This window comes from Accipiter gentilis, chromosome 33 (genome assembly GCF_929443795.1).
Source record: "Accipiter gentilis chromosome 33, bAccGen1.1, whole genome shotgun sequence".
In the NCBI taxonomy this organism is placed as follows: Eukaryota; Metazoa; Chordata; class Aves; order Accipitriformes; family Accipitridae; genus Astur; species Astur gentilis.
The window spans coordinates 1922292-1940238 of NC_064912.1; the positions used below are offsets into that span (position 1 = coordinate 1922292).

Here is a 17947-nt window from a genome sequence, read left to right on the forward strand (position 1 = left end):
GAGGTTAGGGATCTGAGCTTGACACGAGATGTCCCAATCACAAGATCAACCTAAAACATACCCCATTTCACACTGGTAACAGCAAGTTCTGTTTTCTGGACAGATCAAATAAGTAGTAGATAATACAATACTTATTTTAAATTGGGATGTGGTCTGGCGGGGGATAAGGAAGAGGACAACTCACTTACAATTAAAAGATTTACAAAAAGAGCCTCTACACAATATTCCACCATTGCAGTTTTGGGACAGCATCAGGCATGTGTCAAAAAGGAGGCCAGGCACTAACTGTTCACAAAAATCTAAGTGCCTTCATGTCAAGGGATGCTCTCTGTCAGGGCAGAGTGAAAACACACTGGCGGAGAAGCCTGCCCTGCCAGTATGCACATCCCAACTGCGCCAGAGATGGAGGGAGTTTGATTGCCAAGGCTGTCAGGAATATCAGCAGTATCAAATTCACTCAGATTTCAAAGCTACTCCATCTGATTATCCAAAAGGCACGTAGCTTCACAGAAGCAACAGAAGCAGAGACTATCAGAGCACATATTACTGTGAAAAAACAGTATGTGACCTAATTCTCTAATTAGGAATGGCTTCAACTGCCCACAGAAGATGAGGGAAGGTTCTGAAAATAATATTAGTTCACCAAGATTTCTTTTTCCAGAGAAAAGATGGTGGTATTTTGTTGTTATAAAATAGTGGGTACAGAGACAAAACTTTTACAGTGATAGCCAAAGTCACCGTTCTTTGGGTTTTATGTATATATCAAAGAACACACCGCACACTCACTTTGCAATTGTACTTATGCCTCCTGCACTGCCTGCTTCAAGACAGCGGTCAAAACCATTCTTATAAGAAAACAATTCCAACTTCAACACTTCACTTAAAACAACAACCCCGTTACACTCTTCATCCCTTTCTGCTTAGTAAATGCTAACCCCAAGGAGCAGCTCTACAGCTCCCAGATGAGGCAGGTTCTTCAGAGACACAAACTCTCTTCAGGGAAGCTTAAAAGCACCAAGCATCTCCTTGAAGGCAAACCGCACCAGCTCAGCTAGACACCAAAGGAGATGAATGATACCACAACCTTCTAGCTCCAGAATTTGCTGCTCTCATTTCACTACCAGCCTGACTTCTGAGTCACCACCTCCCCGTAAATGTCTGCGGAGCAGGTGCGTGCTTGCATCAGCTCCTACGAAGCTGGTAGTAGCTCCAAGGACTGGGCACGCAGTCAGGAGCCGAGCCACACCGCTCCTTTACGCTCTAAATTCAGCCAGCTTCAATGCAGAGCATCGAGAAGCACCCGATTCCCTCAGACTCCTGCTTACAGGGAAAGCTAAACACCACCTGCTCCAGCCCTCGGGTCGGCTGTAGTGATGATGCAGGCTCTGAACTAGATCGCTTCTGTCGAGCCCTTGGGGATGTTATTTTGCACGGAGGCTGGGGGGAAGGATGACAGATTGAAAACCACCCCAGGACCTGCACCCTGCCAGGCCGTGTTATGCTTTAACTGCAGCGAGGGGACGCAGGAAATAACGCAGCGCCACTCCTTGGCTCTTAATTATGGTCTTGTGACACTGTAGTTAATGGTCTGTCATGGGCTCCATTAGAAACCTTGATGTTTGCAGGAGGCGGACCAAGCTGCGCTCACAGTAGCCAGCTACCAAGTGAGAGCAGCTCTGGCCTGGAAATAAGGCTCCTGTTCTTTTGTTACAGACCCTGCTTCCTCTGGGTACAGCTCGTTAACCCCTGCGGCGGCCATAGGAAATCAGCTCGGCTCTTTTAAGCTGGGTGCCGAGGCAGAGCTCCCCTTGGGAAGGGTCCAGCTGCGCTGGGGGATTCGCACATCCAGGGATTACATCAGGCACCGACCCCTCTCTCCAGCCAAATTCTCCTGCAGCTCTTCAGGATTTTAAGCAACAGCCGTGGCCTTTCTGCTGCCAGCCACGCGACCCCTGACAAACCGCCCTTCGCTTCCAGTCCATACAAAAATTAAAAAAAAAATCAGAGGGAAAAAAAAGCAAAACAACGCCTCCCCCCCCCCCCCTCCCCTCCCCAGCGCTGATCTCCCCAGGGGCAGCGACCCCTCGCCCCGGTCCCCGCTTGCTGCCTGTTACAGGGACGCGGGTGCTGCGGTGCGGGCTCCCCCCGGGAGGCCACGGGACCGATCCTGCCCCCCCCCCCCCCAGCCCCCCTTACCGTTGCTGTAGGCGTAGGGGGACTCGGAGGCCCCGTCCTGCAGGCTCTCCAGGATCTCTCCCTTCCCCACGTCGCTGTCCCCCACCAGCAGGAACTTGAGGAGGTAATCGTAGCTCTTCACCGGGCTGCCCTGGGTTCCCATCCTCCCTCTCATCGGCGAGGAGGCCCGACCCGCATCCTCCGCCGCCCGCCGGCCTGAGGAGGGGGGGGAGGGGGGCTCCGGCCCCTCTCCGGGGACACCGCCGGGCCTCTCCCCCCGCCCGCAGCTCACAGCCGGCCCTCCGCCTCGCCTCGCATCTTCCGCCGAGGGACGCGCTGGGGACCTGCGGCGGGAGGAGGAGGAGGAGGGAGGAGGAAGGAGGAGGAAAGCAGCCCGGCCCCGCCGGCTCCTCAGCGCCCCCCGCCGCTGACAAAGCCCCCGCGCCCGCCCGCACAATGCGCCGCCGCCCCGCCAGGCCCCGCGGCCCGAACGTGCCCCGCCGTGGCCCCAGCGCCGGGCCGGACCGACCGACTCTCCCTCCCACCCACCTCAGGGCCGGGGAGCCCGGGGCCGGGCCGGGCCGCGCAGCCGCCGCCACCACCACGGCCACAGCCTCCGCCTGGCGCCGCCGCGCAGCGCCCGCTCGGGCCGAGGGAGAGGCGGCGGCAAAGCCCGCCCCCTCTCCCGGCTACCGCCGCTTCCATAGGCTTAGCGACGCGTCCGTCAAAGCCGGCCCCGCCCCGGCGCGCCCCTCGGGTTCTCGAGGGGCGGTGCTGAGGAGCGGGGCCGGCGGAGGGAAGGGCGGCGCGGGTACAGACTACAGGTCCCGGCGTGCCTTGCGGGGGGGGGCGGAGGCGGCAGCGCGGGGCGCGCAGGAGCAGAGCATGATGGGAAAGCGAGTCTGGAGGGGGGGTCGTGGCGGGGCCGGCCGGAGTGTGGGGGCACCCAGGTGTGGGGCGGCCACCCAGGTGTGGGGTGGGCACCTAGGAATGGTGGGCACCCAGGATTGGGGTGCATCCAGGGTCTGAGTGTGTGGGGGGATGGCACCCAGGTATTGGGGGGCATCGGGTATGGGGGAGCTCCCAGGGATGGGTTATGGGGGGTGGGAGACGCACGCACCCCACAGTCGGCGAGACAGGCCTGGGGAGGGCTGGGGCTGGAGAGGTGACATCCAGCGTGTCCCCAGGGGACCGGGATGGCCGTGGGGGCCGTGGACGCCAGGCTGAGCCCTTACCCACGAGGGGCTGGAGCACCCATAACTGCTCCCGCTGCTCCAGCGGCATCTCACCGGGACCGGGCAGCCTCCATCGGAAACCCTCGGCATCGGCCTGGCAGCAGCCTCTGGCAGATCCCGGCTCCACGAGGAGCCACTCCCAGGCCCGATCCCACGGGATTCCCATGGGAAGGTGCTGGTGCCCAACTGGGCGAAGGTCCCCTCCCTGCCAGCATCACTGACAAAATCCCTGTGCCAAACAAAGTGTCCCGGCTAATTTTTCGAGCGGGCAGCCTGCTAATTAGGTTCCCAGCCTGGCTGCCGCCAATTAGTCCCATTTAGAGTGATATGTGTGTGTGTCCCAAACCCAGGAGCGAGGGGCCCCCAGCCCAGCGAGCACCGGGGATGCTTATCAGCATGCAGAGATGCTGCAGCTCCCGTGGCTCCTTCGGGGAGTTCCCAGCAGCTGCGAGTGCCGGAGAGCTCTGGAAAGGACTGAAGAGCGTGGCAGAATCTGCAGCAAATTAAGATTTGGGAGGGTCAACCCTGTGGATGTGCTGGCGGAGCAGGAGGTGGGTTGGGGTTGGCATGTTTGGCTGGGAGCGTCAGGCTGCACGTTTGCAGCTCTGCTGCGGCATTACGGGGTGCCAGGGACCTCTCCCCACCCGCATGTGTATCCATGCCTACACGTGGGTACCCTGCTCCGTCCTCCCTGCCCAAGGGGTTTAGCCCCAGGGAGGGGGCTCAGGGACCCCACCTCACCCAGGCTGGTGTCACTCATGGATGGAGAGGGACAGGGGATGGTTGGGGGGGAGATGCTTTTCCCCTTGACCTCACTGCCAAACCGCCCTGGAAATGGCTCCCGCAGGGCAGAGGAGGTCCCACAGGAGGGTTGGAGATGGTGGTGTCCCACCATGGGGTGATGGGTCACTCCCAGTGCTGGTGGCATTGGGTGAGCATCGCCAGGGTGCTGCCGGGGAAGGGAAGAGCACGAGCTTCTACTCTGCCGGGAGCAGCTTTGTGCCATAAGCGCAAACTGGTGGCACCACAGGTCCCAGGGCAAGGACACACCTGGGACGTGCAGGGACCTCACAGATGCCGGCGAGTGGTTCAGCTCCATCCTGCTGGGCCAGCGCAGGGTGAAAGTGGTGATGGGGGGGACAGGGTGGCACCCACCACCCAGGCCCATCATGCTCCAGCACTCCTGACCTTTGTTCCTCTTCCAGCTTTCAGGCTGCAGCTCCCAGCCCAGGGCACGGTGGTCCCACCTCCCTCTATCCTGCCTCGTCTCTGCTCCTGTCCCAGTTTTGAATCCCTTCTCCTCCGCCTCATGCTGGGAGGACACCAGCATCCATCGCATCCGTCCCTGCTGCCTGCTACGAAGATGTCCCCGTGCAGCCCTGGTGCTCTCGGCCCCTCTGCTCCTGCTGCCTTGCCCCCCCCCCCAATCCCCTGCCCTTCTGTCTCCCACGTTTCTATAAGTCTTGGAGCCCAATCCTGCATGAGACACCTCCCGCTGCCCTGGCCTTTGTGTAACTGGTGCTGTAGCTTAACACAGGATCAGGGCTCTTGCCTTGCCCGGTAGCATGGAAGCCCATGGCTCTCAGCTCGGCCATGGAAGCCCATGGCTCTCAGCTCAACCATGGAAGCCCATGGCCTCTCAGCTCGGCCATGGAAGCCCACGGCTCTCAGCTCGGCCATGGAAGCCCACGGTTCTCAGCTCGGCCATGGAAGCCCACGGCTCTCAGCTCGGCCATGGAAGCCCACGGCTCTCAGCTCGGCCATGGAAGCCCACGGCTCTCAGCTCGGCGGGGCTGAGCGCAGCCCTCCCTTGGGCTGGTGAGTCAGCTCCTCTGCTCTGCTTTCCTCCAGCCTCCACTCCTCCTCCTCCTCCTCCTGCTCTGCTCCCTGGCTCGCGCTCCTCCAGTTGCAGCGGCAGCGAGACTTCTTGCTTTTATAAAATATTAATTGCTGCCCAAACCTGTCTTTTACTGCACGGCTGATTCACCTTGCTCCCTTGGGCATTGCTCTGCCATCAAGCAACGGGCCAGGACAGCCGCAGCCATGGGTGCGTGGATAACCCCCATCACCAACTCTGCCAAAGATCCCCCAAAAATGGGGCTGGCAAAGGGGAATCTGTAAAATGGGCTGAAGTGGGGTGGACTGAGACCAGGCAACTGGCAGCTGGCAAAGTCCAGCTGGCTCCACCACGCTGGCCATGCAGCCAAGGGGACTTTCCACCCTCAGAGGTGACGGACTGGCGACATGCAGCGCCATGGACTGGGCAGTGACGAAGGCATCAGTCCTCAGCTGGCTGAGACACAAGCTCTGGGCACCAAAATGCCTCATCTGAGCATCCCACGGGGTGGCAGGGCCCAGCGGCTCTGGGGACAAGGGACCCTCCGGTGCTCTGGTGAGCTGCGTGCAGCACCTCTGCCCCTTGGGTGCTGTGCTGCATGCAGGAGGGTGATGCTCTGACCCTGCCCAGCCTGGGCAAGGCAGATGGTAGAGCCCTTTCCTCCATGCTCACAGGGTGAGGAGAGGTGGCAGGGCTCTTGGGTGGGGGGGCTGCCCCTCACTTCGGTGGTCCCAGCCTGGCTCCCTCTCCTCTCCTGTGGCCTGAGGGCTTGAGCTCATTTGCTGCCTTGGAGGCACATGGTGTAAACTCCTTTGGGGGGGCTTGTTTTGGTGAGGGGTTTGTATCCCCACGGGGTGAGGGTATCTGCACACGCAGCACTGCTCGGTTTGGCTTGTCTGCTTTGGCAGCAGCCAAAACACAGCCCCCTTCTGTCCCCCCCACCCCTGCCTCCCAAACAGCCCAGCTCACCCAGTCTCTGCAAAACCAAAATGAAATAGCAGACGTCCTGCTGATTCTATCTGGAGCTGCTGCCACCCCCAGCTGCTGCCGACAGCATTCCTGGGGGAGCAGGGGCTCAGGCGAGAAACTCCTGCCCCAGGGCACAGCCTTGGATGGTGGAGCAGGGGAAGTGGAGAGGGGGGACCTGTCTGTGCTTGGATTGCCCAGGAGGAGAGAAAAGCAAGTCCTCTCATTTTTGTCCACCGGTCCATTGGATCTGAAGTGGCGGGGAGCGGGTGGGAAGAGGAGGATGGGCAGTAATCTCCTCAATTTCATTTCTCTTTTCTTAGCCTCTGGTTCTCAATCCTGCTACCCTTTCAGGGCCAAGCCCAGAGCCCTGGTTTATGGCTCATTCAAATGATTTCTCACCTCCTTGGTGGGATGAGAGAGGAGCAGCACGGAGAAGGCAGTAGGGTCGTTTCAGGAGCTGATGGCAGAACTCTGCGGGAGGCAGCAGCCTCGGCGCGAGGCAGACGTAGAGGTGCAATCCTGGCAGAGGCTCGCTGCAGCGTGGGGACATTGCCATGGCCCTGCATCCAGCTGGCTGCGCTTGACACTCAGCTGGCCTGGAGCAACGCTGCTTTGCTGCTGGGGTCCTGCAGCGTGGCACACGGCAGCCGCGACGGCTCTGCTGGTGACAGTGCTCCGGTTGTGGTCACGCACCGGCTCTGCGTGGCCTCAGACAACCACCAGCAACCAGTGGTGCCCTGGGTTTGCTTGGACGATGGCACGCTGTGGAAGGCAAGTGGAACTGGGTGCCGCTAGCTAGGCAAGAGGCAGCTGGGTGCAAATGGTCAAGGAAGAGAAGGAAAAAGGAAGAAAAAGAAAAAGGAAGAGGAGGAAAAGGAAGAGAAAAAGAAAAAGGAAGAGAAGAGGAAGAGAAAAAGAAAAAGGAAGAGGAAAAGGAAGAGAAAAAAAGAGGAGAGGATAGGATTCAGGGGTGCGACTGCTCGGATGTGAGAAGGAGAGAAGTGGCCACGAGACACCCATCATTCCCAGGCGCAGCCTGTGCTCCTGCTCGGAATGCACAGTGCACATGTTGAAGAGGCTTGTCCGCCTCATACCGAACAGTGACACATCACACAGGTAGGGTCACAGAAAACAAAGGAGCCCCTCACTGAATCATAGGATAAAAACAGAGCTGGAGGAGCATCCCCTCAACTGTCTCCGAGGCCTGAGGCAGGATCTGCTGGACCAGCTGGGGTAAGGGCTTCATGATTTGGCCTTAGCAGAACACTCTCAGCTGGACTAGTGGCAAAATACTTTGTGTGTGTGGAGAGCAGAGATCAAGTAACCGCCCGGCCAGGCCTCCGGACCAGGATGAGCAGCCCGCTGGGACAAGCCGAGCCTCCAGCAGCCACCCTGCCCAGTCGTTACGGCAGCGGCAGATGCTGCCGAGGCAGTCACACAGGTCCTCAGCAGCAAGTTAAACAAGAGGGAAGAGCTTGATTTTTCTCCCAACATCTTTATTCTAGTGTAGTCAAAATCCATTTAAGTTCTGATTAAAAGGTTTAATTAACCAAAAAATTCACACCTGTCAGCAGAACAGAAACTCTCAAACACAAGCACCTGCAACCGGTACCCAGATTGCTTCTCTGGTCCCAACTGTGCACAGACCTGCCGACACAGGCCCTGCTAGTGACGCCATCGCTCTGCCAGGCACTTCTGTCTGCAAAAACGGTACCGTGATGAGCATGAAGCACGTCTGTTTACTAAGCCAGGAGTTGTTCCTTGGATGGGTAAGCTGGACTGCTGCATTTTAAATCAGGGCTGGGGTGGGAAGGAAGTCACCTTCATATGGTGTTAACGGTGACATTTTAAAACAAAGAGTGCGTTGCTGCTACGTGAGCACTTTGCTCCTGCTTAACATTTAGTAGGTCAAACTTCCTCATCAAACTTCACAGGCAAAGACACACACGCGCACACGCACTTTTAATTAAACGGTAAATGTTTCAGTACTCTTTCATAATACTTTATTTAAAAACAGAAAACATTGTAAGTAGGAGGATTGATTACAACAGTTGTGAAGTTCTCACAAATTTCCCCAGTACCAGATGCTTAAATAACACTCCGGGCGGGACGTGCAGCCCCTCTAGGCCCCCAGTGAGTGCAGAGCAGGGCCCTGGCTCTGGTGCTTCCCTGGGCAAGCAGCACACCCAGCACTTCCATCTGCTCCTGAGCCTCATCCCCTGTTTGGAAATGAAGGGTTTACATTCTGTCGCCTACAGCATTCATAATTGCACGTACCCTCCTCATATTTAGCTTGCTGAGACAATAAATGGGGAGTTTGAGGATTCTTGGTTGGAGGTCCAGGCCCAGATGTGGATAAGGACTGGAGTTGAAGGGGACAGACTCTTGCAAGCAGCAAGCTGTTCCACTCCCAATGCAAAATGGTGAGCCAGATGCAAAGGTGATGGGCACACTCTTCTCATCCAGGAAGGCAGATCAGCTGCCCAGATAAGGTTTGGACTGCTCTGAACATGTTTTATCCTGCAGAGAGGAATACAACCCAAAAGCTCCTGAACTAGCTGGTAAGCCCTGTGGCCTCACATCATGTGGATGGATCAGCTGGGATCCAGACACATCCCATCTGTATTCACAGCACGCTGCCACCGATTACCCATGCAGAGCCTCAGAGCACCACACAAAGGCAGCTCCCTGATCCAGCCAGACTTGCACGCTGCCAGCTTAGGGGTTTCTGCCCACATCCCCCCACTCTATGCTGAATGCAGACAGTGAGCTTGGCTGGACAGCACGCACTCTCTCTGCTACCAGGTCGTGAAAAGCTGGCAAAGAGCAGGTCAGGTAACTGACTCAATGAGCAGGCAACTCTCTTTAACTGCAGAGGGCTTGGATACCCCCCAAAAGGCAAAGGGACTGCTGAATAGTCCCTGAATAGGGCTGCTCAGGAACAGAGACAACATGGGACTGCAAATCTTCAAATTTGCTAAGAGATTTGAGTTATGGTGTCTCTTAGCTCAGCATAACTTGACAACAGGACAAGAGGCAATGGGCATGAATTGAAGGACATCAAATTCTGTCTGAAGAGCAGGGAACACTTCTTTACTGTGAGGGTGACCGAGCACTGGCACAGGTTGTCCAGGGAGGTGGTGGAGTCTCCATCCTTGGAGATATTCAAAAGCCATCTGGACACGGTCCTGGGCAACCAGCTTTGAGTAGCCCTGCTTGAGCAGGGGGGTTGGACCAGATGATGTTAAGAGGCCCCTTCAACCTCCACCAGTTTGTGATTCTGTGATGGTGTAATCAGCAGGCCTAAGCACAAAGAGTAAATCACTAAGGGCTTGAGTTAAGCAAGAAGATAGATAGTGTTGTGGCTTGCAGGATCAGGCAGCCCAGGGTAGAAGGAAAGCAACTCATTATCTGCACGATAACAAAGCAGAAGATTTTCCTGCCTTACACTCCTGAGAGTGTAAGTTGACATATGGGTTATACATACGTGCAATGCTCTTTCTGTGGGCCTGAGGGAATATTCACATGTGCCAGCAGAACAAGGCACAGTCCAGCTGCAGGATCAGGGAAAACTCCCAAAACCATAACCAGAGTCTTCAGTGCAGTGTAGTTATTGAGATTTCCTTTCAGCATCATCACATGCTATTCTGGTTAGGAAAGGAAAGTATTTCTCAAAGACAGATTTTCTATCTAGGATGGAGTTTTGCATGCAGTGAATCACGTTTTCCTTCACAAAACCCAAGCCTACCTGAAGAGACATATTGAGTGTTGTGCCAGCACTGGGAACCATAAAGTAGAAGAAATAATAATGAGGAAATGCAGTATTAAAAAAGTCTGCAAGATTGCAGTCTTTGAATGATGGTTGGCAAAGACTGCTCATTGCCTGCTATACGGGGTGTGGTGGTAGGAATCAGAAGAGATCTGAAATCTTTAACTACTTCTCATCCAAAGACTGATATGGATAATATAGATCTGAGGATAAATCAGAGCCATAACCTTACCAGCAGTCTTTTCCCTGAGGAAATGCCAGCACTAGGCCAGTCTGTGCTGCTGTGGAAGATGATGCTGATCCCAACTTCTAATTAGAGAGATGACATAAGGTCAAATGTTCCTGAGCAGGATGTCTGCTAAGTTGTTGTAATGTCTCTGCGCAGAATCGGAAAAGGGTGGGGGAAGACTATTTCACAGCAGTGACTGGAAAGGAAGAGGAGAGACATGGCAAATATCCAGCAGAAGAAGCTCATAAGCTCAGATACCATCACGGGCAAGGAGAACACCGGGTATGAGAAACAGTAAGACAGCTCAGGCAACAGTTCTGTGTGACACAGGAGAACCGCACCCACAAGGGGCTGTCATTTCCCAGTTGGGCTACTCAAGGTCCTCCGTGTCACAGAAGATTCAGGCTCTTGGGTTTGAGGAGGAGCTGCTTCTCAGTTTGATATTTCTCCATCCCTGGAGTCAGTATCAGCCTTTAGTAAACAGACCCAACACTGGAACGTCTAATATTTTTGGCAGGTTCCCAACAGGAAGGTCACATTTGCTGGTTTTCATGGCTCTGTGCAGTCTCTGGGGCTTTCAGGTCACTTGATCCCAAAGGACAGCCACGATTAGGACCATCATGAGCTGTCTGGTCTCACAGAAAGATTTTAAAAGCCATGATATTAGAAACATTATTTTCACAAGACCAAAAATAAAAGTTTCTCACAGCGGTTAGTAAACCAAACTATGCAGGCGTGGGAGGAAGCAGGGGGAATATTATTTAGTAGCTCCAGTGGAAACATGAGAAGGAGGTAAAGTGTAAATCTGCTCCGCTGAGTGCCAGGTAAGGATGGGTCTCCATGACACTGACTTAAGCTGAAGTGAGAAACATTATTCAGACCATTCATCCACTAAATGGATCACAACCTGGAGAGGAGAGAAATACTTGGGCACCGATATTCCAAAAGAAGAAGATGCTGTATTTGTACATGAGTTTTAAGCACTGAGCATTAAAGATGACCAAAGACCTCTCCGGTTTCTGCAGCCAGTGGTGTCCCACCCAGAGCCTGCAGTGGCAAACAGTGCAGGGGGGGCTTTTGCCATGCTGGCTTTCTTCAATGATGTGCCCTTCTTCCCTGGATCAAGGTAATAAGACATCCTCTTTGGGTAGCAACTGCTTCCCTTCATGATGTCCTTAAGAAAAGTGTAAGACCTTGGCAGGTCCTGTGTTTTCCTGCTAAGGAATGTCTGAACTAAGAACCTGCCTACAGAGCTTATTTTCTCCTGATCAAGCTATAACTGAAGAGGTAGTGGCTGCACCATGAGAGGCTTTTAGCAGCTACAGACAAACCAAATATATCTGGCCAGGGATGTCTTAAAGCAGCAGGGCCATAACCCCTTCTCTTCTGTGACAGCTTCAAGTACATGGATGAGACATGGGGCTGGGGTAGGAAACTCTTATCCTGCCAGTGGAAGTGCCGACTGAAGGTTACTAAAGCCCAGGGCACCTTGTCACGGCTCCTTGCCCTGCCTCCACCTACTCCCCGTGGAAAACACAGGCAGACCTCCAGAGAAGGGCTGAGCACTGCAGTCACAACACATCCTCCTCTTCCCCCTCCATCCTTGGTTCCTTGGACAGACAAAGGAAAAGGGGGCAGGATCCGGCACACCTCTCAGGTGCCAGTTAACGCAATCACTTCAGGCATGCAAAGTGGCAGCAGGGTACAACGATACTACATCATTGTTTCAGCTGGGGCAAGAGGAGCTAGGAGACCTGGAGAAAGTGTACTTTTGGGTAATGATTGTATGTAAATGTCTACACAACAACAGAGTACCTAGTGGGACATCAAGCGCTTGTGTGCAGAGGCACTATCCCCAAGACAGGGAACAGAAGACTCGCGTCAAAATGAGCACACAATCAGACCAGGACACTGAAAAGCTGAGCACTGCTGCCCTGTGGAGGTAGTATCCAAAGCAGGAAAACTCTCCTAAGAGAAATGTGTCTGTAGTTTCAGGGAAAGAAGTGGCTTTAAATGTCTCATATCTGAGAGAAACGTAAAGGCTCCTTGACTATCAGAAAGTGCAAAAGATGAGGCACCACACGGCGAGGCTCTCACCCGGGCCCTGAGAATCAGGGGGATGAACTGACCCTGTAAGGGAGTACAGCACACGCTTCCCTGAGCTGGCTGAGCTGTGTAACAAGCCGGGCTGCTGCAGTCCTCTGGCAGACCCACCAGCCAGAGCTGGACTCAGCAAAGCTGCATTTGCCTTACACTGCAACTAAGCGAAAAAGCCCTGAGCCCTGGCAGAGCCCAGAGCTCTCAGCCACCATGGCTTGCTGCCACATAAACCTGAGCAGTCTGGGGTCTGAGGCTGTGTGCTCTGCACTTCAGTTCTGGTGTCAGCTCAGGACATAGCTCTCCCCAAAACAATATTTGCTTTTGAAAAAATGTAGATGGGACCATATATGCACAAACATACAGCAGTCTGTGTTTCTGGGCCTCCAGCCCCACTGTTACTATGCTTAACACCTCCTCTGGTGCTGCAGTGAGGGTGAATCCAAGCCCACCCAAAAGGAGAAGAATATGTCCTATGAACCCAGATAGCCCCACTGTACAGTCTTCAGTGTATGACTCTACAAGCTAATCCTCCTCCATCTTGGTTTTGATCAGCTGGCTTGAAGGCTGAAGCATAAAAGGTCCAAAATACCCTTTGGCAGAACGCACCTCAGCATTGTGGCTTTGAACCACCCGAAGGGATGTTTTAATACGGCCCTGTGAGCTTACATGGAAGGATGTATACATCAAACCATTCGGGAGGTACTTCCTCGATTACACTAAGTGCTGGTTTCATGAGGCACTGATGGGTTTAACCTTTTGCTTCAAAAATAATCATTAGCATATTACACAAACACAGTGTAGGGAAGTTGAAAAATAATGTTTAAAAATACTTGCCTTTAAAAATTCAGCCCCTCCCATGTTACCAAAATCTAATTAAAGGGATCTAGCAGTTGCTGGCTCTGAGATGCCTTTGGTCCAAAAGCATTAGGATTCAATATGTTTTTCTAACCGAGTCTCTCAAGCTCTTTTGCTGCCTTTAGTCCTGCTTCTCTCCTTTGTGTTTCCAAGGGTAGATTAGCTCTCCAAGGAACAGCTTCTTGCAGAGAGATGTCCAGGAATCCTTAGGGTAACAGCTGTAGGTTGGCAGCCTATATGTCTGTATCACACTGCCATATGATAGAGGGTTGATCTATGAGGAGAAGAAAGAGGGACAGGAGCAATGAAAACGTGTTGTAGTAAGAAACACGGGCAGCTGAGGAGGGCAGGTGCAACTTTTGCATAGCACCGGCCTCTGTTAAAACATCAATACTGCTACTGACAAAGCATCAGAATCCCTCTTTGGCTAGCTAAAGCTGTTTAGCCTTCTACAACATCCCAAAACATTAACAAATCAAGCTTGGCAAGGAGTATTATTAGAATCATTTTCAAGCAGAGAAGCAGACGCAAGCACCAGCAGGATTTGAGAGTGATGCTCATTACACAAGGGTGTGGAACTGTTGCCTTGGTTGTATTAGGAAGTTGCAGTGGCTGGAGAGATGGGGGCCTCCCATCACAGACAGCAATACTCTGTTGGGGGTGTACTGTGACTCTTAGGAACTCCTCTATAATGTGCCAGTTAAGCCATATCTTATACGAGCCTACTTCTTTAATGTGCTAAGCCCTCAGCCCACAGCTATGCTTTAGGCTACGCCTGATATGACCTGATACCCACTCAGTGGAATGGAGTCCTAGCAAAACAGGATGCATACCACACAATGCCATGCAGGGCTGCTCATTACCATTTTAAATTAAGTCTCCTTGTCTGAGTTCATCCTTTAAAATTTTATTTCAATCACCATCCCAAGAATGACCACGTCTGGAGTCTCTGCCTACAAAAGCTCATGGCCTCTGACTATGGTCACAAAGTTGCTGTATCAACCTTTTGGAAGATGGGGGAGGCAGACAGACATGTTAGCTGGACAAGGGGCAACAGAAGCACATTAGACCTTGGAAAATCTCATTCCAGTGAAACATTTCAGGGTAGAGAGATAGGTAAAGTCCAGAGGATTGATCCAATCTGGCCAAGATCTGATGCACAAAAAGGATGCACACCAATAAATTGTCTCCAAAAGACTAAACAGATTACACAGAAATGGTGGATCTCAGAAAACAGACCATGAGAGATGCCAAGGGGTAACTTACAGAGCTAGAGGAAGCTTGGACAGTGGGGGGAAATGAAAGGACATCCTCCTCTAATGAAAGGGTCCAGCTATGATGGAACCAATGAAGCAGCTGCATGAAAGGAGACTGTAATTCACCATAGAAAATCTAGCCACAAGAAGGAAAGAGAGACAGCAAAAACCATGCAGACAGTCACTACTTTGTCAAAAGCTGAATATTTCTTTTGTCCACTGAAGAGCAACCAGTTTTCTGGGAGTTTGCCTGTACCACCGGTTTGCTTCAGCTGTCTGGTGCTCCTGGAGAGCGGGAGGATGAACTCAGAGTGCCTACAAAGATGGAGCTCTGGGAAAGGGTGATAAGCAAAGGTTCATTAGAATTAGTCCTGGAGACTTTTGTCAAATTAGGTTCAAAGTACAACATTGCTGAAGGAGAAGGAGAAAATGCCTGTACACAGAAGCATCCCTATGAAGTTTAGGAAAAAGGCCTGGGCAGCAGCTCGGAGGGGCTGAAGTAAGCCAAGGAACAGCCAGACCCAGCATGGTCCGGCTGTGGGACACTAACTCATTAGCAGATATTAAATGGGTCCCAGAAAGATTCACAGGAAGCTAGTTCTGAATGCAATTAAAATGAACATTTGTACCAGAAACAGAAGAGCAGAGCTCATACCACCTGAGGTATGTCTAACCCAAACTCATGCAGCTCATATTTCAAACACATTCTACAGCCTAAAGGCCAAGGATTGACCACAGCATTTATGGGACATTCTGCATGACTATAACCAACCTCATTGCATTGTGGTCATAGACAGTTAGCTGAAAAAAAGAAAACAGAGAGAAAAAAAACCCCAAAGACCAAAGAAACCTGCCCCCAAAACAAACAACAGTAAAACTTGAGTAACTATTTCTGCCTATTTCCTCAGCTGTGGGCAAACCAGTATGTTTTAAGTGAAAACATGCTGGGGGAGGACAGGAACTGCTGCTATACAAGGGAGATACATAGCGTGTGTTCCTTTGACTATTAGCTACGTGGGCTGGAAGGTTTGGACACAACATTTCTCATTGAAAATCATCCATAGGCAGAGTGGTGATACCGAGCAGTAACACTTGCCTACTGAGAAATAACAAGAGATGATTTTATGCCCAGCACAATATATGCGCCTGTCTCTCCTATTATAAATGGAAACAAACAAGCAAAACAAAAGCAACCGTTTATTAGGGAAGTGGCAATATGAGTTCCTTTTATGCAATTTCTTTAGTCCAAAGCTATAATACACCCTGATATAATATACATCCTTTGTTTCATAATGGAGCTGTTCCCTTTTCCCTTCCTCTTTTGCTCAACCCTTTTCAAGGCAATTGCTGTGAAAGACAACACTTCTAGCAGAAGGTATACAGATGAATCAAACTCATCATGTCTTCTCACTGGGCTATCAGTTCAGTTGAGCAACACTGCCAGAAATACTTCTTCTTGTGCACCAAAATAAATTATTTCTAAACACTAATGAAAATACTGAACTGTGTAAGACTTCCTGGAGAAAATTAAGTAGCATTTGGAATGGAAATATCATTCCCCACCCTCTGCCTGCCTGTGTCTGGACTTTGCATTCCAGTGATACAATCTTAAAAATAAAAAAACAATCACTCGGCTAAACCACAAGCTCAAAGTGAATGCTCAAAGCCAGCATTATTGATTTCTAATCCATTACCAGCACCCCAAAGGACAGCTGTGAATGTATCAGTCACCTAGAACTTAAATTATTTTGGGCATAGGTACAAGCATACAGCCTTACTTCCACCAAGCATAGATCCAGAGGGGTACCATATGGGGAGTGGACAAAGTCACTGTGAAATTTCTAGAAAGAAAATTTCTACATCATCATGTACCATAAATAAGAATTTTAGCATGTCACTTAAATAGCCTTTTTAGATTGTCTTCTCAAAAGACCTATCAGAAAGTGGTATATTCAGCAGGATTTCTGACATAAACCCAGTTTTCATTTCCACCAGCGCAAAAAGAGCAAAAAAGTGCCTTTACTGACTCGCTGTTCATTATTATTTGAGCAGAAGGCCAAGAGAGACATCCACTAAAGCACTTCCACCTCTTGATATGATGACTTATGCTATATTCTAGATAGCAAAAGGACATTTCTGCAGTGGTCCAAGGAAAATTCATCATATTCGTATGACTCACTGCCTCTGCTCTCTAAGTCGTGATCTTTGGCCTCTGGAGAAGCCATCTACCTCATCTCACAAACACACCGATGCCAAATTCTCTGCTCAGCAGCTCCTGTGCCTCATCTTTGGTGTCTGGTTTCCTTTTTATGGAGTCTTCTGGTGACAGCGAATGACAGATTTTGGTTCTTACATCACTACCCTACAGAAAGATAGGAACTGGGAAGACAGCATGCTTATGAAATGCTAGTTTTGCCATAGAAGACATCTGTTGAAGGGATTCCCTTTTGAACTGCTGCTAGCTGGTGTGCTGGTTCCGTGCTAATCTGACCTCTGCTGAAATAGGGCTGGGGCTAGACCAGTGATGGAAAAAGCAAGAGAACTGGGAAGCTGCAGTTAATTCCTTCCCACACATTCCCCCAGCATCCAAGTGTTTTTTATAAATTCTATATGCTACTTGCAGACTCTCCTCCTAGGATGCAAAGAGCAAGAAAAGCGACCCTGTGATATAGCAGTACTCCTGCAAAGTGAGGAAATGGAAATCTCACAATCACTCCTGAAAGCATAATGAGAAATTCACTGCTACCATCATGTAATTTCTTCTCAGAAAAAAAATTTCCTTTAGTATCTCTGAAGACAGAGCATGGAAATGTGAGTTTACAAAAGCACAGGTAATCTTTTTCTGTGCACTTTGCCAGAGCAACTCAGGAGAATAAGGCGGCCCTTCCCTCTCTTGTCTCGCCCACGCACTCATCCTGCTGGCATCATGGAGCAGCTAAGGCTTTTCAGCACATCTGGAGGGGAAGATCTTTTATAAGCCCTTAACGGTCGTTCATTTTGGATGGTTTAACTACCTTCTTTTGCTTCTCTCAGTGTTCAACAATTATTAAGGTGAAGCTGCATAGAGCCAGGAAGCGAGGTGATAATGACGTGAAGTCTTAATTCCAGAAGTAACAGAGCTCCATGTTTCTCCTATCTTTCCCATTTCATTTGACACCATACAGGACACTGCATTTTCTCTAAAGGGAGGACTCAAGCAGGTATTAAAAAGAAGAGAAAGCAGCAGCCAGTCATTGCGATGTGAAACACATTTCCCTCATTTCAGCACTTCACAGCTGAAATTTTTTAAGTGGGATCTTTCAGTGGGACCAGTTTCAGAACTGCTACAAAAGAGAGAAGGACCTTGAGGTCAATCTGAGGTGAAGCCTGCAGCAGAAAATGTCATGGAGGGCACAAATGGCTTACCTGCATAAGGAGTCGAAGAGGTTTCCCATCCTGCTGCTCAAGGACTCTGAACTTCACACCAGCTGAAAAGAAACAAAACAAGGAAACCAAATCCATGCTTGGAGAAAAGACCATGCC

At 51.5% G+C, this 17947-nt stretch overlaps 2 protein-coding genes across 3 annotated transcripts in view; both read right to left on the bottom strand.

The window, feature by feature from the left end:
* Window positions 1-2834, bottom strand: part of RAB40C (RAB40C, member RAS oncogene family) — a 38156-nt gene extending 35322 nt beyond the window's left edge. Inside the window, exons 1-2 of the mRNA XM_049791195.1 lie at window positions 2725-2834; window positions 2197-2519 (exon numbers count right to left, since the gene is read on the bottom strand). Coding sequence (XP_049647152.1) covers window positions 2197-2350 — 154 coding nt within the window. The 5' untranslated portion in view covers window positions 2351-2519; window positions 2725-2834. The remainder of the gene's footprint in view (window positions 1-2196; window positions 2520-2724) is intronic.
* A 5352-nt stretch (window positions 2835-8186) lies between these two features.
* The window catches only part of PIGQ (phosphatidylinositol glycan anchor biosynthesis class Q), a 37729-nt gene continuing 27968 nt past the window's right edge, over window positions 8187-17947 (bottom strand). For both annotated transcript variants that reach the window (XM_049791218.1, XM_049791217.1), the window contains exons 10-11: window positions 17831-17892; window positions 8187-13443 (exon numbers count right to left, since the gene is read on the bottom strand). In XM_049791218.1, the coding sequence (XP_049647175.1) occupies window positions 13291-13443; window positions 17831-17892 (215 nt within the window). In that variant the 3' untranslated portion in view covers window positions 8187-13290. The remainder of the gene's footprint in view (window positions 13444-17830; window positions 17893-17947) is intronic.